Source organism: Gorilla gorilla, chromosome 2, assembly GCF_029281585.2.
Source record: "Gorilla gorilla gorilla isolate KB3781 chromosome 2, NHGRI_mGorGor1-v2.1_pri, whole genome shotgun sequence".
Taxonomy (NCBI): domain Eukaryota; kingdom Metazoa; phylum Chordata; class Mammalia; order Primates; family Hominidae; genus Gorilla; species Gorilla gorilla.
Genome location: NC_086017.1, coordinates 119,340,886 through 119,364,909, shown reverse-complemented (window position 1 = coordinate 119,364,909; position 24,024 = coordinate 119,340,886). Strand labels below are relative to the sequence as shown.

The 24,024-nt window shown below is 37.9% G+C and overlaps 1 protein-coding gene across 2 annotated transcripts in view; it reads left to right on the top strand.

Annotated features, from left to right (window-relative positions):
- The window catches only part of MYH15 (myosin heavy chain 15), a 173,182-nt gene that overhangs the window by 62,197 nt on the left and 86,961 nt on the right, over window positions 1–24,024 (top strand). For both annotated transcript variants that reach the window (XM_031009296.3, XM_055383530.2), the window contains 6 exons: window positions 1,761–1,864; window positions 3,058–3,196; window positions 11,763–11,881; window positions 17,500–17,649; window positions 18,135–18,305; window positions 23,575–23,751. In XM_031009296.3, the coding sequence (XP_030865156.3) occupies window positions 1,761–1,864; window positions 3,058–3,196; window positions 11,763–11,881; window positions 17,500–17,649; window positions 18,135–18,305; window positions 23,575–23,751 (860 nt within the window). The remainder of the gene's footprint in view (window positions 1–1,760; window positions 1,865–3,057; window positions 3,197–11,762; window positions 11,882–17,499; window positions 17,650–18,134; window positions 18,306–23,574; window positions 23,752–24,024) is intronic.

Sequence of the window (24,024 nt, the reverse complement as noted above, 5' to 3'; positions counted from 1 at the left end):
TCAAGTATGGCAACATGAATGAACCTGAAGGACATTATGCTAAATGAAATAAGGCAGGGACAGAAAGACAAATACCACATGATCTCACGCATGTAGAATCTAAAAAAGTTGAATAAGTTCAGAAGATCTATTGTACAACATAGTGATTATAGTTAATAACAATGTATTATATACTTGAAATGGCTAACAGAGTAGATTTTAAATATTCTCACCACAAAAAAAAAAAGTATGTGAAATGACAGATACATTACTTAGCTGGAATAAGCCATTCCACAATGTATACATGTATCAAAACATAATGTTGTACACCATAAATATATACAATTTTAAATTGTCAATTTAAAAAATAAAAATCATTTCAAAAACAAGTACTGTAAAAATTTTTACAGGATATTTTTATTAAAATACACATATTCACCTGCTGGATTTAAGCTAGGCCAATTTTATTTTTAAAGTTTTATAAAACAAATTTATTGAAGTTCTTTTCACCTAAAGTACACTGCACGTGTTTTAAGTATATAACAGGTAAGTGTTAACATATATATGAGTGTGTATGAAACTGTCACCACAATCAACATAATGCATGTATACTTTCAAAAGTGTCCTTGGATCTTTTATAATACCTCCCTCCTGTCCCTTTTCACTCATTGGAGCCCTCCTTTCCCAGCCCCAGTCCCTAAGTAACCACTAATATGCTTTCTGTCACCATAGATTAGTTTGCATTTTCTAGAATGTTTAAAGACAAAATCATAGAGTGTATATTCTTCTTGTCAGGCTTATTTTACCCAGCATAATTATTTTGAAATTCTTCCATGTTCTAGCACGTATTTATAGCTCATTCCTTTGTTTGCTGAATAATAATCCACTGTATGGATATACAACAGTTTGTTAACCCATTCAACTGCAGATGGTTATTTGACTTGTTTTCTAACAAAACTGCTATGAACATTTATGTAGCCCAATTTCTTTGTTTCTGAGATTTGGAGTTCAAGATAACCGATTTTCACTTCATTGAGCAATAAATAGAAAAATAAGATCAGCTCAGAAAAACTTCACTGGGAGCAAGTGTTGGACAGTGAAAGGTTAATGTGATTCTGCCAAGTCAGCTGATGATGCGTGGCTGACAGCCTGCCTCTGCTTCAGCCTGGATTATGTTTCCTGACTAAGTGAATCACGTCAGGACTCTTAGACATATCAGGGTGCAGCACTGAACACAGCAGCTGATTTATGGATCCCTTGAAAGACAGACTCAGTTCTCTAACAGCGAGGATGTGATGTGACAGGGTTGCCCTGCTAATGTTCCCTGGGCGCTGACCCCAGGTTCTGGCTGCTTCCTAGCTTTTGAAGCTCAGGTCTGTTCTACTTATAATTTTACAAAATACTTTTGTCCTCCAGCCCTCAGTCATAAACCTAGGCCAAATTCCTGTTTTCAAAGTTTTGCCAACACACATTACGTGTGTTTTTGTTGTTTTTGTTGTTTGTTTGTTTTTGTTTTTTTTTTACACCTATTGAAACTGCTGCAATTGAATCTGCTTTTTGAATTTGCCAGCCTGTCTTCTCTTGGGCGGCATTAACACATGACTGACAAGTTAATAGAGGGCAAACATTGATTGTAGAAGTTTGGGTCTAAAATATGGATTTTATTTTGACTTGTTTACAAGTATGATATAAACTAGACTAAACTGCGAATATTGACCAATTATTTTCTAAGGCCTTGCAGATTTCTTTAAGCTGTTTAACGAATGGTTTTCCCACTCTAGACATGCTCCTGGTATCTGCAGATCCCTCAGACTTCCACTTTTGCTCCTGTGGAGCAGTTACTGTGGAGAGCTTGGATGATGCTGAAGAATTGCTGGCCACAGAAGTAAGGCTTGTTAGTTGTCAAAGCAAAATCTGGTAATGGCAATGAGAAATGAAAGACAGAATCTTGGAGTTCTGTTCTTAGGGACCCGGAGAAGTGGTCTTGCTTCCGTAGGGGTGTAGGGCTGCTTCTGTCCAAAGTTTACTTATTTGTGAGAAAACTGCACATTGTCAATATAGTAACTTTGGAAGCTATGAAAAAGTAGAAAGATATTTCAACTCAATGGCAAACATCTCTTTTATTTGGTGTATATCTTTACAGTTTTTATTCTGTTTTTATCTATTTGCAGCTGCTTTTGTATGGTCATGTTAGTGTTTTTTGTTTTTTACCAAAAGACTGTAATTATGCTGCATAGACATTTGGCATATAGAATTTGCTTTCTCAGTTTAATTGTTTAAGCATTTCAAGTATCGTTAAGAACTCTTCATAAACATTTAAGTGGATACTTAAGATTTTATCAGGCATTTGTCCTGTTGTTTATTGAGCTATTCTCCTAGTGTTAGACTCAAGTTTTTTTTCACTCCCACTGAGGTGAATATCTCTGTAGCTAAACACTTTTTCTGTATATCAGATTCACCTTATGCTAGATTCCTAGAAGTGAAAATACTAAGGATTATGAATTTGTTATAGTCTCTTGGTACATATTCTGAATTAACCACTAGAAAGATTGTACCAATTTTTTCCCTCCTGGGGTGTATGAGAATGCACACCTTGTGCAGTGGATTCTTAGGATGCAATTTTATGGTGAGGTGGCTTTTCTTAAACCTTTCTTTTCACCAGTCTTTGAAATGTGTCTCCTCTGGAATAAAGTCAGAACCTGTGGGATCACAGAAACAAGCAACTCAGCAGATATGGTGCTTTCTGCCATAACCACGAAAGGCAAAATAATTGACCTCATATAGCCAGTTAGTGATCTGTTGCTGGAAGGAACAAGAGAGAGGCAGGGCATTGAAGGAAAGTTCTAAAACTACTGGGAACTAAACAAGCCTAGTGTTGTGCCTTCCTAATTCTCTTTTAAAGGGATGAACAGACTGCGGGTGACCAAGTGCCAACAGGGCTGATTTGCATTGCTTTGAACAGAGCTGTCTGTCTCATTCCCCTCAGCCCACAGCCCGAGGTGTAACACAGCGGGGGTGAGGTGCTCACTGCAGCCATTAGGCAAATGAAGACAGGGCCATCTGTTTCTCTTTTTACAGCAAGCCATGGACATCTTGGGCTTTCTTCCTGATGAGAAGTATGGATGCTATAAACTCACTGGAGCCATCATGCACTTTGGAAACATGAAATTTAAACAGAAAGCTAGAGAAGAGCAACTGGAAGCAGATGGTACAGAAAGTAAGAATTACTTTGAAGATATGGTATATACTTCAAATCCCTGGGCCCAAGCCTGCTCCCCTTTACCTTGCAGTTAACTTCATCTCTTACTTAAAATTAATCAATAGTGTCTCCCTTGATTGCTGTTCTTCAAAAACGGTTCTGTCAACTACCATTCTAATGTAGAATCCTCCTATCACAGAATAAGAAGCAGTCCTCAATAATTATTGATGATCCAGTCAATTTGCTAAACTTGGGTGAAGGAGAATTAAGACACAGTATGCCTTTAGCACGTAGATTATTGAGAACAATGAGAGAAAGGAACAAACTATGGCCGGACACCGTGACTCACGCTTGTAATCCCAGCACTTTGGGAGGCCGAGGTGGGTGGATCACTTGAGGCCAGGAGTTCAAGACCAGCCTGGCCAATATAGCGAAACCCTGTCTCTACTAAAAATACAAAAAATTGGCCAGGCGTGGTTGCGCATGCCTATAATCCCAGCTACTTGGGAGGCTGAGGCATGAGAATCGCTGGAACCCTAGAGGTAGAGGTTGTAGTGAGCCGAGATCGCTCCACTGCACTTCAGGCTGGGTGACAGAGCGAGACTCAGTCTCAAAAAAATAAAATAAAAATACAAAAATAAGGAGCAAATTATGATAAAATGTATTAAGTGACATAATAGAGATGTGAACTAAGGCCATTGGAATTCCAGTGGGAAGTAACTAACTCACAGGGGTGAGACCAGGAGGCTTTATTTCTCCTTGTTTTTTCTTCACATTTAAAAAAATCTATACTCTTATCTGCTTACCAGAAATATTTGAGGCATCTTACAATGAATGATCTGTCTAGAATGATCATTAAAATAAATCCCCACAATTATGAAAAGAAGAAAGCATAGTTGTTATTACATTTAATATTAAAATTCCTTACAACCGAAACAAAAAGAGAAAACCCATTCATTCAACTCTTTCAACACCTACTTTTTAAAATTTTATATTTTTAATGAATAAAATATATATAACACACAATTTACAATTTTAGCCATGTTTAAGTGTACAGTTCAGTGGCATGAAGAACATTCACATTGTTGTGTAATTAGCAATGTAATCCACTGCCAGAACTTTTTCATCATGTCAGCCTGAATAAACTATGTACTTATTAAACCAAAACTCCCCATTATCCCCTTCCTGTACTCCTGGTAACCACTGTTTTACCTTCTGACTCTAGACACCTTATGTAAGTGTAATCATACAATATTTGACCTTTTGTAACTGGCTTATTTCACTTAGCATAATGTCTTCAAGGTTCATCCATGTTGTAGCATGTATCAAAATTTCATTCCTTTTTAAGGCTAAATAATATTCCAGTGTATGCATATAACACACTTATCTTTTCATCAGTCTATGGACACTTGGTTGCTTCCACTTTTTGGCTATTGTGAGTAATGCTGCTATGAATGTTAGTATATAAATATCTGTTTGGGTCTCTGCTTTCAGTTCATTTGTGTATATACCTAGAAGTGGGATTGTCAGAATAAATGGTAAATCTGTTATATTTTCTAGGAACCATCATATTGTTTTCCACAGTGGCCATACCTCTTTTCATTTTCACCAGCAATGCACAAAGGTTCCAATTTCTTCACACCCATGCCAACATTTGTTGTTTTCTGTTTTTTGGTTTTTTTTTTTTTTATAGTAGCCATCTTCATGGGTATAAAGTGGTATCTTATTGTGGTTTTGATTTGCATTTCCCTACTGGTTGGTGATGTTGAACATCTTTTTATGTGCTTATTGGCCATTTGTATATCTTTTGAGAAATGTCTATTTAAGTCCTTTGCCTATTTTTAAAATTAGGATTTTTTTGTTGTTGTTTGACAAGTTTGTGATTTTTTTTTTTTTTTTAATGGAGACAGAATCTTGCTCTGTGGCTCAGGCTGGAGTACAGGGGGGCAATATCAGCTCACTGCAACTTCTGCTTCCCAGGTTCAAGCGATTCTTGTGCCTCAGCCTCCAGAGTAGCTGGGAAGCTGGGATTACAGGTGCACCACTACACTGGGCTAATTTTTATATTTGTAGTAGAGATGGGGTTTTGCCGTGTTGGCCAGGCTGGTCTCAACTCTTGAACTTAAGTGATATACCCACCTCGGCCTCCCAAAGTGCTGGGATTACAGGCCTGAAACACCATGCCTGGCCTGTTGTGCAACAAATAATTTTGGAGGCCAGTCTGTGCTAGGGACTATTCTTGATGCTAGGGATACATCCATGAACAAGATATTGTCCCTGTCTTGTCTAGTGTGGGAGTTAGACAATAAATACATAAATACGTAACAAGTTCCATACAAAAAGGAAGTAAAGCAGAGTTAAAAAAATAAAGAATAATAGGACACAGAGGTTGTTGTAGATAGGGTGGTCAGGAAGTCAGTCCCTCAGAGAAGAGGACACAGCACAGATGTGAATGAAGTGAGGCAATGTGTTATGAAGATCTTGTAAACATCTTATATATTAACATATTCACATATGCTTTTATGGCATCTTATTTTATTTTTGCCATCCTGTTTGCTTTCTCCATGCTTTAAAACAAAGGCTTTTCTTAAAGAATGGTTTTTATTACAAAAACAAGGCATACTTACTGATAAATCAAAAAACACAGATGAGCAAATGAAATGTGTAATCTCCTCCACTCTCCCTTTTGGCTTCTTCTCAGGTTCTTTGCTGGAGCTTCCTTATCTTCCCTACTGCTAATTGCTCTAGGGCTGCTCAGGGCTCAAGCCTTGAATCTTTCCTCTTCCCTTTCTATGCTCATTTCTTTGGTGCCCATCTCAAACTCAACATGAATAGAACTGAACTCTTCATCCCACCCTGCCTTTACCACCAACTCTTCATTTCTCGGTCTTCTTCAAAAATGCCACCTAGGTTCTCCCAATTGCCCTGACTCAAATCTCAGAATCATCCTGGACTCCTCTCTTTTTCATTGTCTCTACCTTTGAAATACATCCAAAAGCTCACAACTTATCACCATGGCCATGCCCACTGCCACCACCTAGCCCGAGCCACCATTTCTTACTACAGCCTCCTTCCTGGTCTCCCTGCTTGCATCCTTGCCTATGATGATAGGTGGATAGCTCTGCACCCAGAAGCTACTGTCAGTCCTTTCACAGTGTCAGTCAGCCCTTGTTCCACCATGTCCTGCTTCTGCTCTAAACTCAACAATGGCTCCAAATAAAACCCCACGTTCCTGTCACAGCTTCCTTAACCTCTATGATATTAGGTTGGTGCAAATGTAATTTTGGTTTTTGTCATTACTTTTAACAGCAAAAACTGCAATTATGTTTGCACCAACCAATACTTCTCTGTCTCTCTCTAATCCCTACCGTTAGTAGCAAAATCTATCATTTTCTCGTCTCTCATTTCCCTACACTCACATGTCCTGGCCTCTTGGATGTTTTTGGAGCATGTAAGCACTCCTATTGCAGGACTATTTTCACTAACTCTTCTTTCTGCCTGGAACTTTTCTCCTGTTCTCATGTCTTACTCCCTCACTTATTAAAGTAACTTCTTGGATGTTACCTTATTAGAAAAGCCTTCTCTAGCTACCTCCACCACTATCCCCCTAATCTAAATATTTTTCTTCATGTCATTCATACAGCTAGTTTTTATTGAATGTCCTAGCCTCCACCCCTCAATCTCCACCAGATGTAAGCTTTGTAAGAGCAGGGACCTCATTTGGTGTGTTCACTGCTATATTTCCAGGTTTTAAAATGTGCCTGGCACATAGTAATGGCTAATTATTCATTACGTGAATCCTACCTACTCAGAGACAATCACTGTGAATGCCAAAGGACATATTTTTTACGCATTTTCTAGTTGAATATACACATATAACTTTTTAAAATAAAAATATGTGATCATATTCATGTTGTTTCAGCCTAGTATTTTTTTACCAAATTATATGTGAACATCTTTTGTCTTTTCTGCAATATCTTTTTAGATGGCTACAAAATATTCCATTGTATGAATGTACCATAATTAACTTAAGCATCTTACTGGATACTGAGTTTTTTTCAGTATGCTTCTACCTTTAGCTCATTTTAAAAATGGAGGTGTTGAATTTTTCTTTAATTCTAAGGGCTCTTAATATATTAAGCTTCGGTAAATTTTTCCCAGTTAATTATTTAGGAAGGTTTTGAAGGAGCTGGACAGATGGAGAAGAAGGAACGGGGAAGGGCACCCAAACCCAAAGGGGCATCTTAGCCTTTGCCTCTTTCTTGAGTTCCAACTCCATATTTCCAACTCTCAGCTGCATATTTTCTAGTATCCTAAACTCTGCATGGCTAAAAGTCCATCATCTTCTTCCCTAAGTGATGTCTTCCTATTGGCATTTCTATTCATATTTATGGTATTGTTCTTCTTTCTACTTCTCAGACTGGAAACCTCCTAGTCATATTTCTCAGTCTCTCTTTCTCCCTTTCTCATTACGAATTTGGAGCTTCAGCATCTCACACTTCAGCATTCTGCAATGGGTTCATTCTGTACTTTAAAACTTCCTACTCTGGTCTGTCTTGCACATTTCCAAAATTAAGCATTCTAAAGCATGACTCTAATTATGTCATTTCTCTGCTTACAGCTCCTTTAACATTTCCCCATTCTTTAATTAATATGTTATAGCGGCATTAGATGTCTTCTGCGACCAGAAGTCACCCGCTTTTCTCAGTTTCTCACTCACTCCCTGGTATCGTAGTCCAGTCCATCTGGGTTACAACCCTCTTCTTTGACCATACCTTGTACTCTTCAACGCCTGTGGCTTCAAGTCGTGCTGTTCATTGTTAAGGAAACTCTTCTTCCCCCATATTTGCCTACAAAAACTCTTGTCATCCTTCAAGGCTCAGATTGAATGTTGTTTCTTTTTTAATCCTTCCCCAGTCATGCAGTCCAGAAGGGCTCTTGCCCTACTTCACAGTTTTGTGATACTCGATTTCTGTGTCTCTTATGCAGATGTTTTACTGACATACTATTTTTTCCCATGTCTTATTTACTCTCATAGATTATAATTTCTTGATGCCAGGGATTTTTGCCTTTTTTATTTATCTTCTTATTACATTATCTAGCATCAGGGCTTACACATAGCAAATGCTCAGTACTTTGTTTAATAAATTAATGAACTATGAACAGCTCAAAAATTGTATTATAACCTTCCATAAAAGAGATTAATATCATTATCATAACCCCTGTAGACTGACAAAACTGGATTTTGCTTCATTCTTTCATATCTGGTTATTTGCAGATGGGACTGAACTGGGACAGAATTGGAAATTTGGAAAAGATTCCTTTTTGAGTTTCTCTACCTTTTTACCTGTTTTCAGGTGAAGTCATACTTTGTTCTTCCCATCTTCCTGATTTCAAAATAAACTTACGAAACCTGGTTATTATTCTCTAGACAATAGTTTGCAAACTTGGCTGCTCAACAGAATCGCTGGGGAACTTTTAAAATCCTGAAGCTCAGGCCTTACCCAAGCCAGACAAGCCAGATTTCTGTGGGTGAATTTCAGGCATCAGTATTTGTTTTTACAACTTGCCAGGGACCCCAGTGTGCAGTCAAAGTTGAGGACTACCACAATAACAACTTTGTTCTCAAACTTTTATGTGTATCAGAATCACCTGGGTAACATGATAAACTAGAGCGGCCCAGCCCCTAACCTGCTTCAGGGAGCCTGTTGTTTAATCTTTGATTAGCTCTCCAGGCTACTCCAATACACACTGATGCTTGAGAACCACCGCTCTAGCTAAATGTTACCTCTCCCGGGTAAGATCATGCAGCCTAATTAAAGTCCATGGGTTCATTCACAAGGTCCTGAAGGAACTGATGCTTATGGGTGGGAATTTCATAAAGCCTATTTGGGAATATGATTAAAATATGTTTACACATAGTGCTATCTTTACAACAGTAGTTCCTGAATGTCAGATGGGCATTTAGTCATAGATTTACGCCATTTTCATCTTGGTTGCAAACTGTAAACATTTAGTGCAAATGAAGTAATTTACTTTTTGGAACATGATGACCTCTATTGTTTCCTCTTTCCCCCCAAAACAGAGAACATATGTGATGTATAATGTAAATCTCTGGAGTAAATCCAGGGTACACTAGTCCTGTCTATAGATACTCAACTATCTCTGGAGTAAGTGACAAATAATCCTGTAATGTTAGATGCTATTTCTGTTAAGCTTAAGGTGGGATACTCCTCAGAGAATCTGAGTTTCTTTTGTTCATGGATAAAAATAGACTCAAAGGACTGTGCTTAACACTGGAAAAAGGATATATGAAGACTCGGCGTGGGGAACTATTCTTTGAGACTATTATTACCTGTATTATCTCTCTTCATGCTTCCAAAGCTTAGAAAAAACAAATGTTTCTCTGTTTTTTTTTTTAAACCTGGACAGATACTGGAAAATTGTTTTTCACATTGTTGGTTACTGTTCATCTCCACTCAGGTTGACCAGGCACATTGTATTTCTTCCCATCTTTTAAATATTTTCACATTGGATTAGATACTCTATAAAGTCTCTTTCAGTTCAAAAAGTCTATGATTTGACATACTGGATTCTCAATTTGAAATTATCAAGCTTTTGCCTCCAAACCTGGCACTGTTAGCAGGCACATCTCAGTATAGGATGGGCATGTCTGCTCTACCTTTGATTTTCATTTATTTTTCCAAATAGGCTTTGTGTTTTGAAAGGTTTCATAGCAACCAAGTACCCAGGCTATTATCACTGCAAATAAACTAACATAAAGTAGGTATGTAGCTTGTAGCAATGTATGTATTATATATATTGATTTTAGTTTATAAGAAAATCAAACATTTCAAACATTTTAAGCCTTGTAAACATTTTAAAGGCTGTGAAAAGGAAATTGATATTGCTAATACAGACGAGATAGAGCTCTCTAATTGTGTTTTGTTTTTACTTTATTTTCTGTTCGTGATTATTGCTCAGGAAAATTTGCAGTTTATTTTCTTTAGTGAATTAAAGAAAGGCTGCATTACCTTCTATTATAAGACATTATTCAACAGAATGACTATGCCAGACATACTAGCATATCTCCAAATTCCTTTAAAATAGAAAGCAGAGAGGGGTTTTGGATGAGTGGAATATTTATTTTGTTGGTAACTGAAATAATCTACAATTTGAAATAAGCTTATAAATTTTTGCCTGTGTCATTATTTTGTGTCATTTTTTCATACCTGAAGTGATGCATGCCTATTTACTTTTCCTTCTGATAATACTTATTCTCCACTTCTTGAGGAAATGGAAGCTTTGTTACATAAAACAATTTTGTGGGGTGTAAGTATTATTGTTGGGCAGCAGAGGGCACTACGGAGCAAACAGAGACCTTGCCGGGAAAGGAAGGGTGTTTTACAGATAGCTGGCAAGTGTCCTGGCTTCTGTTGATTGGTGCTTGTCTATAATTATCAGATTACATGGCCCAAGTCCGTGTTTTGTTGAAAGAGTCCACAAGTACATACATAGAAAGAGAAAACAAATTATAAAGATGGCATTTTCCATGTCCTTCAGACAAATTGTATCTCAATTTTTGAAAGAGTCTGTTTCTTGATACTAGTCCTCTTTTAGAAGATTCATACACCATAATATTTACCTTTTAAACTGTATAGTTATTGGGTATTAGTATATTCTCAAGGCTGTGCAACCACCACTATCTAATTCCGGAACATTTTATTATCACAAAAATAAACTTTTATTAGCAACTATTAGTAGTTATTTTGATTTTTGCTTCTCCTCAGCCTGTGGCAACCAAAATCGACTTTCTGCCCTTATGGATTGCCTGTTCTGAACAGTTCATAGAAATGGAATCCTGCAATATGTGGCCTTTCGTGTCTGACTCCTTTCACTTAGCATAATGTTTTCAAGTTTCAGCCATGTTGTAGCACACATCAATACTTCATTTTTGTAAAATGACTAGCAATATCGTATTATATGAGTATACCACATTTTTTAATCCATTCATCAGTGATGGACATTTCACTTTTTCCCACCTTTTGACTATTGTGAATAATGCTGCTAGAAACATTTGTGTACAATTTTTTGTGTGAACATATGTTTTCATTTCTCTTGGGTGTGTACCTAAAAGTGATATTGCTGGGTTCCATAGTAACTCTATGATTAACTTCAGAGTAACTGTCAAACTGTTTCTCACAGCAAATACACACCATTTTGCATTCCCACCCACAATGCATGAGGGTTCACATTTTTCCACATCCTTGTCAACACTTGTTATTGTCTGCCGTTTTGATTATAGTCATTCTAGTGGCTGTGAGTGGCATTATATTTTCTTTTTCCTTAATGCCAACAAACTGAAGAAGTGAGATTTCAATGTGGCTTTGACTTGTATTTTGAAGAAATAATTTCCTTTAAACTTTTAGGATTCAGGCATTTATTTGAAAACTACAGTCTACTTTGCTACGTTGATCTAAACACACTATCTTTTTGTCCTCTGGGTAGTTAGTTTGGCTATAATGGAATGAATCTTAACAGTGTTTTCCTCTCTCCTTCCTTTTCTTCTATTTCTGATGACCAGATGCTGACAAAGCTGCTTTCCTCATGGGCATTAACTCCTCTGAGTTGGTAAAGTGCTTGATCCATCCTAGAATCAAAGTTGGTAATGAATATGTTACCAGAGGTCAAACTATAGAACAGGTAAGGTGATATTTCAAGAGCATTATTATTCTATGATCTTCCAATAATTGTATATATATTGTACTGTATATTTTTCAACTACTAAGGATGTTTGCAATAATGAAAGCTTCTATAAATAAGCAAAAAAGAGCTCTTGGGATGACTATTCCAAATGTTTTTACTTGTGATGCACACCACAGTAAATGCTCTTGTCTGAAACATACATTTTGAAAGTTTTCCCTTAGGTACCAAGTATCTTTGCAGATGCAGACAAACCCTCCACTTGTTGTGATCAACATCTTTGTCATCCAGCGAGGAAGCTTTCAAAGCTGTTCATTCCTAACATGGAAAAAATTGGCAAATTGGCATGCTTCACGTATTTGGCATATTGGCTCCTTTGGCATAAAAGACACATGGTGACACGTTAGTTGAGAAACAGTTTTAGGACATATGCTAAAAATCAATATTTGAAAGGAGGTGTGTGTTGAAAACAGAAATGAGAGATGGAACGCCATGTAGATTTTGTTTAGCATCCAGGAGAATGTTATAGTAGAGAATAACAAATTCTCTGAGGCTTTGCCTTAATGCAGTAAATATTCCCAGGGCCACTGGGTAATGAGACCATCTAAGCATGCTAGTATGTTTCAAAAATAATAATTTATATCTGTAGTGTGTAAGGGAAAATATGAGATAAGCTGGGCTGCAGTAATGCACACACACTAAAATCTCAGTGACAACAAGATATTTCTTACATCAAGTGCAATACAGAGTATACAGCCTTCTCTGTTTTGTAGTTCTATGTAGTTCTTTGTAGTTCTGTGCCATCTGGGACACACGGCCTCCAAAGTGACTGCACAAGGAGAAAAGATCATTTGCAGAGAAAGTACAACCACCTTTAACTGCTTGGGCTAGAAGTAATATCACTTTCACTAACAGTCCATTGGTAAGAATTAGTAAAATAATACCTTTAGCTACAGAAAGGGGCTGAGAAATGTAGCCTTTCTGGAAAGAGGAAGTGGTGTCACACATAGTATGGATAAAGCATTCACAGTATTATTGCCTTCTATTCTTACAATAATACTCAGAGCTAAGTAGGGCAGAAATGCATAATTTATGTTTTTCCTAGTTGAGGAAACTGAGTCAAAGAGAATGTTAAGTAACATTCCAAAGGATATATAGCTAGTACTTAGGTGATACTGATTGTCTTACTCAGTATACACCCTAACTCTGAAAGAGAGATAGACAAATGTACAAATTTGTAATATAAGACAGTCATCTTATATATGATGAGTAGAATAGATGTGTTTCCCTTGGTATGTTAAGGTAACTGATGTGTCTGTGTTATTTAAAACATTTAAATGACTGATCAAAATCAATTTATTAATTTAGCTTACTCTATAAATGGATAATTCTACCTCTACTATAATACTAACTATACTATATTGAAATAATCTGCTTAGATTTTTGTCTTCTAACCTCTTTGAAGCATGAACTGTGTCTAATTCATCTTAGTACTCCAAGCATCTAAAACAATGCCCTGTAAGCCGTAAGTGCTCCACACATGTTAAAATAGACTACATTGAGCTAAACTTGAATCACGATCAGCAGGACACATAACTGAGCTATTTCTTGGCAGGGGGTTAGAGTTGTTCGGCAGTTTCATGCCTTCTTAGACATTCACCACAACATGCATGCATGACATGCTATGTTTATAGAACAGGGTTTTTCTCTGTATAAAACCAATGAGCCCAAATAGCAAGAAGAGCAGATTTTGAATGTTTCTAATATAAAGAAATGATCAGTGTTTGAGGTATAGATGTGCTGATAACCCTGATTTGATCATTACCACATTGTATACATGTATCAAAATATCATTCTGTACCTCATAAATATATATAATTATTTATCAATTAAAATAATAATAAAAACAAAAAAAGCAAAAAATAAAAAAATAAAAAAAATAAGGAGCCCCTAGGAGGGCTGAGAACAAGTCTTCAGCTCTCTAATATTGTGTTCTGAGGAATTAAAGACACAATATTATAGTAAGGACTCCAGCCTTTAGTGTAATAGGACCAGTGAAACAAGCTAATATATTATTATTCAACATTAAAATAAAAAATCCTCCTCCTCTCTCTCTCTCTCTCTCTCCTGGAGACATAGTAAGAAAGCACACTCTAAGGCTTTTTTTTTCCCTTAGGAATTTTTCTGATTTTATAGAGACAATTGCCATTGCTAAAAATAGAGACATGTATGCTCTGTTGATGACAATTGCAAAAGATGGGAAAAATTTTTGCAACGTTAACATTCTATACAAAATTTAGTTCTAGCTATAATGCTAACTAACTCTGATACCTTGGTTAATTGTCTTCATCTCTCTGAGCCCCACATTGAAGTGGTTGAACAACTTTGTATTTCTCAATGGTAATTGGCATTTAAGACGGGACAGTTCTTTATGGATGAGAGTGTCTTGCACACTGTAGATGTTTGGGATTCTTGGCCCCCAGGTAACTAAATGCCAGTAGCATTCTTAGTCACTGTGACAACCAGAAAATGCCACTTGCATTTCTAAATGCATTCCTCCTTTGAGGAGATGCCATCCCAAGGTGAAAGCTGCTATATATGACTATCAAGAACTAAGGATCTTCAGGTCTAGTATTTTATGATTCCATGATATTTCTAACTATGTCACCTAGAAATAAGTTACTTTATGATTAATAATAAAATAATAATAATGTCCACTGAGTACTAACTATAGGTGATGTACTAAGTGCTTTGTATGGATTATCTCATTTAATCGAATAACAAGCCTATGAAGTAGATCTTGTTATTTCTATTTTACAGCTACAGATAGTGACCCTTAGAAAGATTAACCACTCAAGGTGACACAACTAGTAAGTAAATACTGGGGTGAGGATGAGAAAGTGATAAAAGCAGAAAAGGGGTGGAAAAGGGAGGATTAACATTTATTGGATACTAAGCGTCAAATATGCTGTCAGTTTTTATCCTCTGTCTCACTGGATATCTCACAACAACCCTGAGCTACACATATTTCATTATTATTATTTTACGGATGAGAAAGAGAGGGATCAACATAGTTAAAAATTTTGGCTGGGCACGGTGGCTCATGCCCATAATTCCAGCACTTTGGGAGGCCGAGGCAGGTGGATCACCTGAGGTCAGGAGTTTGAGACCAGCCTGGCCAACATGGTGAAACCTTGTCTCTACTAAAAATACAAAAAATTAGCCGGGCATGGTGGTGTGTGCTTGTAATCCCAGCCACTTGGGAGGCTGAGGCAAGAGAATCGTTTGAACCTTGGAGGCGGAGGTTGCAGTGAGCTGAGATCGTGCCATTGTACTCCAGCCTGGGCAACAGAGCAACACTCTGTCTCAAAAACAAACAAAAAAGATTAACTATTTGACTTTGTTATTTTTTTTCTGTTGTTGTTTTCTATATGCACTATTGCCCCCCAGTAACCAAAGCCTTCTGTGAGGTTATTTTAAAAAGAGCTAAGAAATGGGTGCATTTAACCCTTGAAAAGTGGAAATATAGATTTAGCCACCTCATTTCCTCTCCATTGGACAGAAAATGATGAAAATGATTAATTAGTGAGCAACATATTGATCTGTTTCATGAATTCATTCAGCAGACCTTTACTATCCATTTATCCTACTGCCTACATTTCCAGGCTTTCTTCCTGTGTTTCTCCACTACTTGCCACACCTGACCTAACAGTGTCTCTCCCACTCCCACTTCTCAAGTATTTAGGGAATTAAAAGGGGGTGAGCAAGTTAGTCATGTTCTTTTTAAAGTTTCAAAGTGACTGCTGTAGACAGAGTGATTTCTTCAGTGTTACAGAGGATGAAAATCATTCTTGATGCTTTATTTGTACGTGTGTGCTCTTGATGCTGATAATAAAAAACTGTGATGCCATCCAGCTTATGGATTACTGTGGAAATGACTCAAGATAACTGATCAGGGAGTGGGTGACTCATAACTAAATCACCACCAGACACCAACTGGCTCCTGCTGTGTGCTCTCTCCTGGGCAGAAGGATGGATGTGATAGGCCTATTTTAAATGTTAAGTGATTGGAGCAAGTTCTGTTTCCAGGCTTGGAGAATGGCCAGCTAAAATTCTCCCTTCCTTGGAGTATGTCAGAAACCTGCTACTACAGCAGTGCTATTGGAGTTATGGAAGTAGGATCTGCATTTATAGAGCATCATCCAGGCACAAAGGTTGGCGCTCTCCCCAGTAGGTTACTTTAGAACCTTTTCCACACCCCTCCAGGGAAGGAAAAGGCAGCCTCAGTTTTACAGCAGGAGAATCTGAGTCAGAATGATTCACAAATGGCTATTCTCTGTCCAGGTTGTTGAGAGCAAAACTGGGAACTAATATAATAAAGAGTTGGAAGCTAAGGCTAGGAAGATCCTTTAAGAGTGTTTTTCAGATGAAGATGTTGCTTTCCAGAAAGGTTAGATCACTTGCCAAAGGTTACACAATTTATAGCAGCTACAGCAGTGGCAGAACAAGGGTTAGGGATTATAAATTTCTAATGTACTATACCACTACTTTTCAAACTATTGTGCATGGTATTACAAATATTCTGAATCTTATTAAGATGGTAAGGAAGACTTCATTCAGGACTGCTGCAATAGATACATTGCAGCAGGGGAGAGATACTGGGCTCAACTGCAAGTAAAACAAGGATAAGTGGGGATTTACAGCCCAAGACCAGAGGGAGGGGATCAGTGGATGGAAAATTACTAACAGGGGGTAGGAGGATTTTTTTAAATTGACCTAACAGGATTCTTGCTAAAGGTAGGCCAAGAACATATACATCAAAGGTGAGGGATAAGGAATTTAATCAGAGATCAAGGGTGAGTGATTCAGCAGACTTCTTCCTGCAGCTGGGCTAGACAGGCTGAAGACAGGACAGGTAAGGTGGAGGCAAGGGATCAGAGGATCCTCATTAAAGTTTGGTCAAGGAGAGAGTCTTTGTCAATAGGAATCAGCTGGGGATTGTTAGCTTACAGATTCTGATTCAGTAGGTCTGGGACTGGGCCTGAGAGTTTGCATTTTTAACAAACTCTTAGGTGGTGCTGCTGCTGGTCTTAGGATCACACTTTGAATAGCAAGGCTTTGGGACACATCACCACACCATACCCCGGGATAGTTAGTCCTTTAATAATAGGAACATGATTCCTCTCATCTGTGTTTTCATAAGGAGGCACCAGGCTAGCTTACTCCTTTCTCCTACCCATCTCCTTTCCTCCTTTTTCTTCCCTTCCTCTCTCCTTCATTTTCACCCTCCCTCCCTCCCTTCTTTCCTTCCTTCCTTCCTTCCTTCCTCCCTCCCTCCCTCCCTCCCTTCTTTCCTTCCTTCCTTCCTCCCTCCCTCCCTCCCTCTCTTCCTCCCTCCCTTCCTTCCTCTTTCTCCTTTTCTTTCTTTCTTTCTTTCTTTTTCTCTCTCTCTCTCTTTCTTTTCTTCCTTTTCTCATTGTATTCAGCAGAATGTTGGAAGCACAGAAGGTCAATAAAGACATCCTAATTTGACTAGAAGGCAGTTGCTGATAGAGAATGCCCAGGATTAAAATGAACACTTCAGTCAGATGAAGGAGTGTTTTCAATGTGATTTCTAGGTAACCTGTGCTGTCGGTGCCCTGTCCAAGTCAATGTATGAAAGGATGTTTAAGTGGCTAGTGGCACGGATCAACAGGGCCCTGGATGCCAAGCTGTCAAGGCAGTTCTTCATTGGCATTCTTGACATCACTGGTTTTGAAATCCTTGAGGTAAGTGTATCTGGTAAGAAGGAAGTCAATGCATATTTATAAGAAGATTAGAAAACGTTACTTGAAGATGGGAAGATATGGTCAAAGCATGGGGATCATTCTGTGCAAACCTTAAGGGCTACCTTGTTTGGAAAAGAGCTATAATTAATATCAATAATAATTATTGTTATACTTAATGGTATTAAGTATTTATTGATTTCTTAATTCTGGCTTACATAAAGGTAAATGGAGGTAAAGGAATTAATTATGATTTTAAATTTTAATACCATTAAGTGCTATATTATTGTAATAATCTTTAGAAAATTGTACTTAATGATATTACAATTCAAAATTACAATTAATTAAGTTAATTGAGCATTTGTTACTTGTTGGGTCTATTTCTGATCATATAATAATGGTTATGGTTTTTTCTTTACCGGACATTCTTGAAAGTGGGCCTCAATTTTATTTTTATCTCTTCTTCTTACCTATTCATATCCTTGAAGTATAATAGCCTTGAGCAACTTTGCATTAATTTTACCAATGAAAAATTACAACAATTCTTCAATCGGCACATGTTTGTTCTGGAGCAAGAGGAATATAAGAAAGAAAGCATTGAATGGGTGTCTATTGGCTTTGGTCTGGATTTGCAAGCTTGCATAGATCTCATTGAGAAGGTAATATATGTTTTTCTCTTTGTCCATTTTCATTTCGGGAGAATTGTCCCTGCCTGCTACGTTGATCCATGTCAGGACTTAGGCCCTATCAGAGGATGGGAAACGGGGGCGGAAAGCCCTGCACATTTTATCTTAATGGTGTTTGTGTGCATCACCCGTGGCATCCAAACGAAACTCTCTTGTCAGTTGCCCCACTCCATCATCTGTAATGCAGGCTTTCACTGCACATTTGATGCTAATGCATGGCCTCCACTGTTAACGTGAGCGGAAACTTGTTGAGATTAAAAATGGTCATGCTCTTGACTGGAAAAACACAGAGCTGAAAATATGAGCACTGTAGGGCCTAACTGATTAACATAAGGTGAATGAGTAGACCCAGAGCAGCTTAACAAAATTTGGCAAATTAGCATGCAAACAAACAACTGCCATCAATCCTCAAGGCCACTACCTTGCAGGATGTAGTTTGTTCATTTAATTGGACAAGTACCAGTTAGTTTAAGTAATTTATGACAATACTTCATGGCTTATTAGTAAATTAGCTGCAGTGTACGGTTTCTGAATTTGGTGATGTCCCAATACTCTGAAATCTTTCTGCATGTTCTGGGAAAGATGAGCAGGGTTTGCCGGGGGATTACGTATGGTCCTTTCTGTGGCTTTCTCCATGGGAGCAAGCATGGCGGCATGTTAGCAGTTACATGCCTCTTGGGCCTCGCCATAATCGTGGATTGCAGTGAATCTTCAAGATGGATCTGGGCAGTCTGAAGCCTTTCATTTCCTGAATACTCTAGCTATGCTGTCACAGTTGATTCTCAACAATCCTGCTAGGAAGGAGCTAGGGCAACTGACCTCTCCCTGTCCTTTGCAAGCCCTGGGTTTTATCAATCCGTGTCTTACCAATTTCATTTATTAGGCTTTAGATCTTCTTGAAAATAACTGTTATTTCCAACAGGAGTAGATATCCCATTGATTTTATTTATTTTATAACAAGTGAACTTCCTGGGGGAAAGACAGGCTGATTAAAAAATATTAATAATGAATCAAACATGAGCTGATTAAAAACAGTAATAAAGATGAACCAACTATGATGTGGTATGTATTCTGGCCTTATAAGAGCTGTAGTTGTCTCATTAGAAATGAAACAAAAGAACTGGAGGTCCTCAGAGGAACAGATTTATCTTCTGGCAATTGTCACCTATAATATATACTCACTTTGATTATGACAAGATACTGTTTTCAGGCAGGAACGTGGGACATAGACATTGTTCAGATCCTGACAAGTTCTGTGAATGTTACTGATTTTTAGTTGATCTGAAGTCTGTTGCCTCATTTATGCCAGTCTTGGTTATTCCAAATAACACACTAGCGTCATGGATGTAATTTCCTGTTGTATTTTCTACTGATATAATAAAATGAGAAAAAATTACTGACCAAATGATAAAAGGAAAAGATAAGTCTTTGGTTTTCTACAAACAATTTTAACAGGATCTAGGTCAGGCAAATGAAAATACCAAAGCCTTCCTTGAAAAGATTCTAAATTTTGAAAAGACCCATTATGTTCGTTGGGGCTATCTGAAGAAGATTTGTAGCAAATATTAATGATCAAACTCAGTCCTTGAAATAAAATGCATAATGGGATGTTTTTAAAATTTGAAAGTACTAAAACGCATCAATATATATAAAATGTTGTATAACATGCATCTCTGTATACGTATAAGAAAAAAGGATTTTCATTACATAAAAGTTTCATATTTGTAAGTTTACAAAAAAGTCTATATCAGCTGGGTGCAGTGGCTTATGCCTGTAATCCCAGCACTTTGGGAGGCCAAGGTGAGTGGATCACTTGAGGTCAGGAGTTTGACACCAGCCTGGCTAACATGGTGAAACCCTGTCTCTACTCAAAATACAAAAATTAGCCAGATGTGGTGGCGCATGCCTGTAGTCACAGCTACTAGGGAGGCTGAGGCAGGAGAATAGCTAGAACCTGGGAGGTGGAGGTTGTAGTGAGCCAAGATCACACCACTGCACTCCAGCCTGGGCAACAGAGCGAGATTCTATCTTAAAAAAAAAAAGTTTATATCAAACTAAAGTAAAAAATGTATTCTAACACAAACTTTAATTGTTAATTTGGTCTTCGAGTTTACCGTGACCTCCTTTCACATTTGTGCTGTGAACAAATTTATTATAGGATTTGCTCATACTTATTTTATTACTTGAAATATTCTAGTTTGTTTAGAACTTGTACATCAATAATTTACATACTAAAGTATTAATATATGATTACATATTTATGGTTATACATAAGGCATTGGTAAAGAGATTTTCCCTATCATTTCCTAATAAATACTCTCCAAGTTATACATTTAAAAACTTACTATTCATTTGGTGTAAACACCCTAGAAGGCAACATACTTCTTCCAATAATTTAGCTCTTTGGAAAATTTCTCACGAGATTGGGATTAGGATAGATTTTAGAATTTTACCAGCCTCAAGAGAAAATTTGCTTCAATACTTTTCATTCACTGGTTTTTGAGTCCAAACCATACTACCTAGCTTGATCACATTATTTGCCTTATTGGCCTGACTTGACCTGAATAACATGTAATGATATACCATCAGACAACAGGAATTTTTCATGTTAGTAGTCAATAGTATCAGGTATCCCAAAGAAAGTTCTAAAATATTTTAAATACTGGCAGCATCTTGGCATTATGTGTTATCACCTCCCAAAAGAAGCTTTTCAGATGTGTTAATTCTTGTGTTTTTAATATAAAATGAATCATATTAATATCTAGTTGTATCTTGTATGCACATGAGTATTTTCTTTAAACACATAACTCCATCCTTTTTTTGATTGGCAACTCTTACATTTTGTTTGATAATTGATCACAGCAAAGCAGTCAAGTTCCCAGAACTCAGACCTGTATGTCTCAGGGTTCACCCGTCAATTAATTACTCAGCAGAAATGTGCTGAGGGCCTACACTTTAGTTACCTCGGAAACTACTATGATAGGGGTTATGATGTACAAACCCCAGAAGGCATCATCCTGGCACTCCAGGAACTTCTAGTATTATTGGAAATAAGCCTTAAAACAGAGGCTTTTATTTTTTATTAAACCAATAAGTAAGTCTATTTTGCAACTATTTGTTTTGGTTGCTTCCTGTTCACCCCATTGCTGAAGGAGGAAATCCTGCCCTAGGTTTATGGGAAAGGCTGAACATATGACATCCAACACTAGACAGATGAGACCAGCATTTTATTAGCCACTTATGCTCACAGCCTGCAGGGGGGACACCTTGAACCATGCGGGGCCATGAGAGGGTTATGCTGAGAATAGAGTGAACAAGCGGGGGCTTTAGGAGGCAGGCTTTGTAGTAATTATAGGTGACGTGACAATAGAATCCTACAGAAGGATGCAACAGGCTTGTTTGAATAATTTCATGGGCTGATAGAGAAATGAAACCCGTTACTCAGGTATAAGGAGGCACTATGTATGGTCCCTGCCATAAGGAAGGTGTTTGGCTAAGGGATCTAACACATGGGAGCACAACAGAAAGGGAACTTTTGAGCCCCTCCTGGTTTTTCCCAGATGTCGAGGCACACATAATGTTGGGCCTTAATTTTAGGCCTTCTACCACACTACTGTGTATAAGACTCTGCGTAAAATGCTGTAGAAAAATGTAAGCATTTTTTATAAATAGTTTTTGCCTTCAGGAAATTTGCAGTCAAGTAAAGGATTTGTAAGTCTAATAAAAGTAAAAATGCATTTAAAAATTATGCGCTATATAAATGCAATAAAATTTTCCTACACACCACATTCTCTTCATCAGCAAGTTGACACTCAGCTCTAAATTCGACGCATATCTTATTTTTAATGACTTCTCATAAGCTCCAACACTACCACTACTCTAGACCAGGGGTCAGCAAACTGACTTTGTGGACCCAATCTAGCCTGCGGCCTGTTTAGGTAAATCAAGTTTGATGGGAGCATGGCCACACTCATTTTGTTTACATGTTGTTGCATGCTGCTTTCAGTGTTTCAATGACTAAGTGGATGGCAAGGGTCTGACAGAGACTATATGGTCCTTTAGAGAAAAAGTGTGCTAATGGAGGTCATGAGATTTGCAGTAACATTTTTTGTTTGTTTTTTTGTTTTTTGAGACAGAGTCTCTCTCTGTTGCTCAAGCTGGAGTGCAATGGTGTGATTTGGGCTCACTGCAACCCGTGCCTCCCAGATTCAAGCGATTCTCCTGCCTCAGCCTCCCGGGTAGCTGGAATTACAGGCACACACTACCATTCCTGGCTAATTTTTGTATTTTTAGTAGAGACAGGAGTTTATCATGTTGGCCAGGCTGGTCTCGAACTCCTGATCTCAGGTGATCTGCCCTCCTCAGCCTCCCAAAGTGCTGGCGTGAGCCACCTCACCCAATCTGTTTGTTTTTTAAAACCCTTTAAAAATGTAAAAGCCATTCTTAGCTCACTGGCTTTCCAGTACAGAGTGCAGGCAGGACTGAGCCCATGAGCCCTACTTTCTAAACCAATGATCCTCTTTAAGCATATATCAAATCACAGCACTTCATTTAAAAAGCCTCCAAAGGCTTCCTATTACATTTAAAATGAAAGCCATATGTCTTACTACAGCATATAAGGCCTTTGAGCTCCAGCTGCCCATTACCCCTTTGACATTATCTCTTAAAATGTGCTCCGTCAAGCTAGCCTTTCTCTGCCCACACTGGCCTCTGGCAGGACCTCAGACTTGCCAAGTGGGCTCTGGCCTCGGGGCCTTTGCATTCTTCATTTTTCTGCCTGGAATACTTGTGCACAGATCTTCTCAGCTTGTTGTTCTCATTCAGGAGAACATGTCTTACCCAATGACTCTATCTAAAACCTCCTTACCCCCTGTCATTCTCTACTTCTTTACTTTGAATGTTTTCCTCAGAGCATTTATATGAAACTAAGTCATTTGTTTTTTGGAGTTATTTCTTTGTTTACTTGCCTACTGTCTGCCACTCCACTAAATGTATGCACCCTGAGGACAGGCACTTTGTATATGTGGCTCACAGCTGCATCAATCACCAGCGGCTACTGGTATCGTTATTAAGTAGCAGATATTTAATTAATATTTGTTGAATGGATGATTGCTAGTTTTATGCAGTGAATATTCTTCCCTTTGTCAATTGATTAGGTTCCTGGGAAAGAATTTATACTGACCCCCTACTGAAAGTGCCGGTGTTTTTAAAGAAATCTGCTGCTCTTATGTCTCTTCAACAGCCAATGGGCATCCTTTCCATCCTTGAAGAAGAGTGTATGTTTCCTAAGGCTACAGACCTGACTTTCAAGACCAAACTCTTTGACAACCATTTTGGAAAGTCAGTTCATCTCCAGAAGCCCAAGCCTGATAAGAAGAAATTTGAAGCTCATTTTGAACTTGTCCATTATGCAGGAGTGGTGAGTTACCTCTGGACCCCCGGTCTTGAATTTTCCTGACTTTGTTTCAAATGCGCTCAGCCAAAGTCCTTAGATGATATTTAAGTAATGTTTAGATTAAATGAAGAGAAGAACAAAATACATCTCAGTTCCACAAAAAAGGTAGTGTAGCCTTTTAGCACTCAGGAAATGAACAATAGCATTCCATGTGCACAGAAGTAAAAAATCTCCAAATGGACTCTGTCAACCTCAACTCAAAGCAAGGCAGCTTCAGAAAGGCATGGAGACCATCAA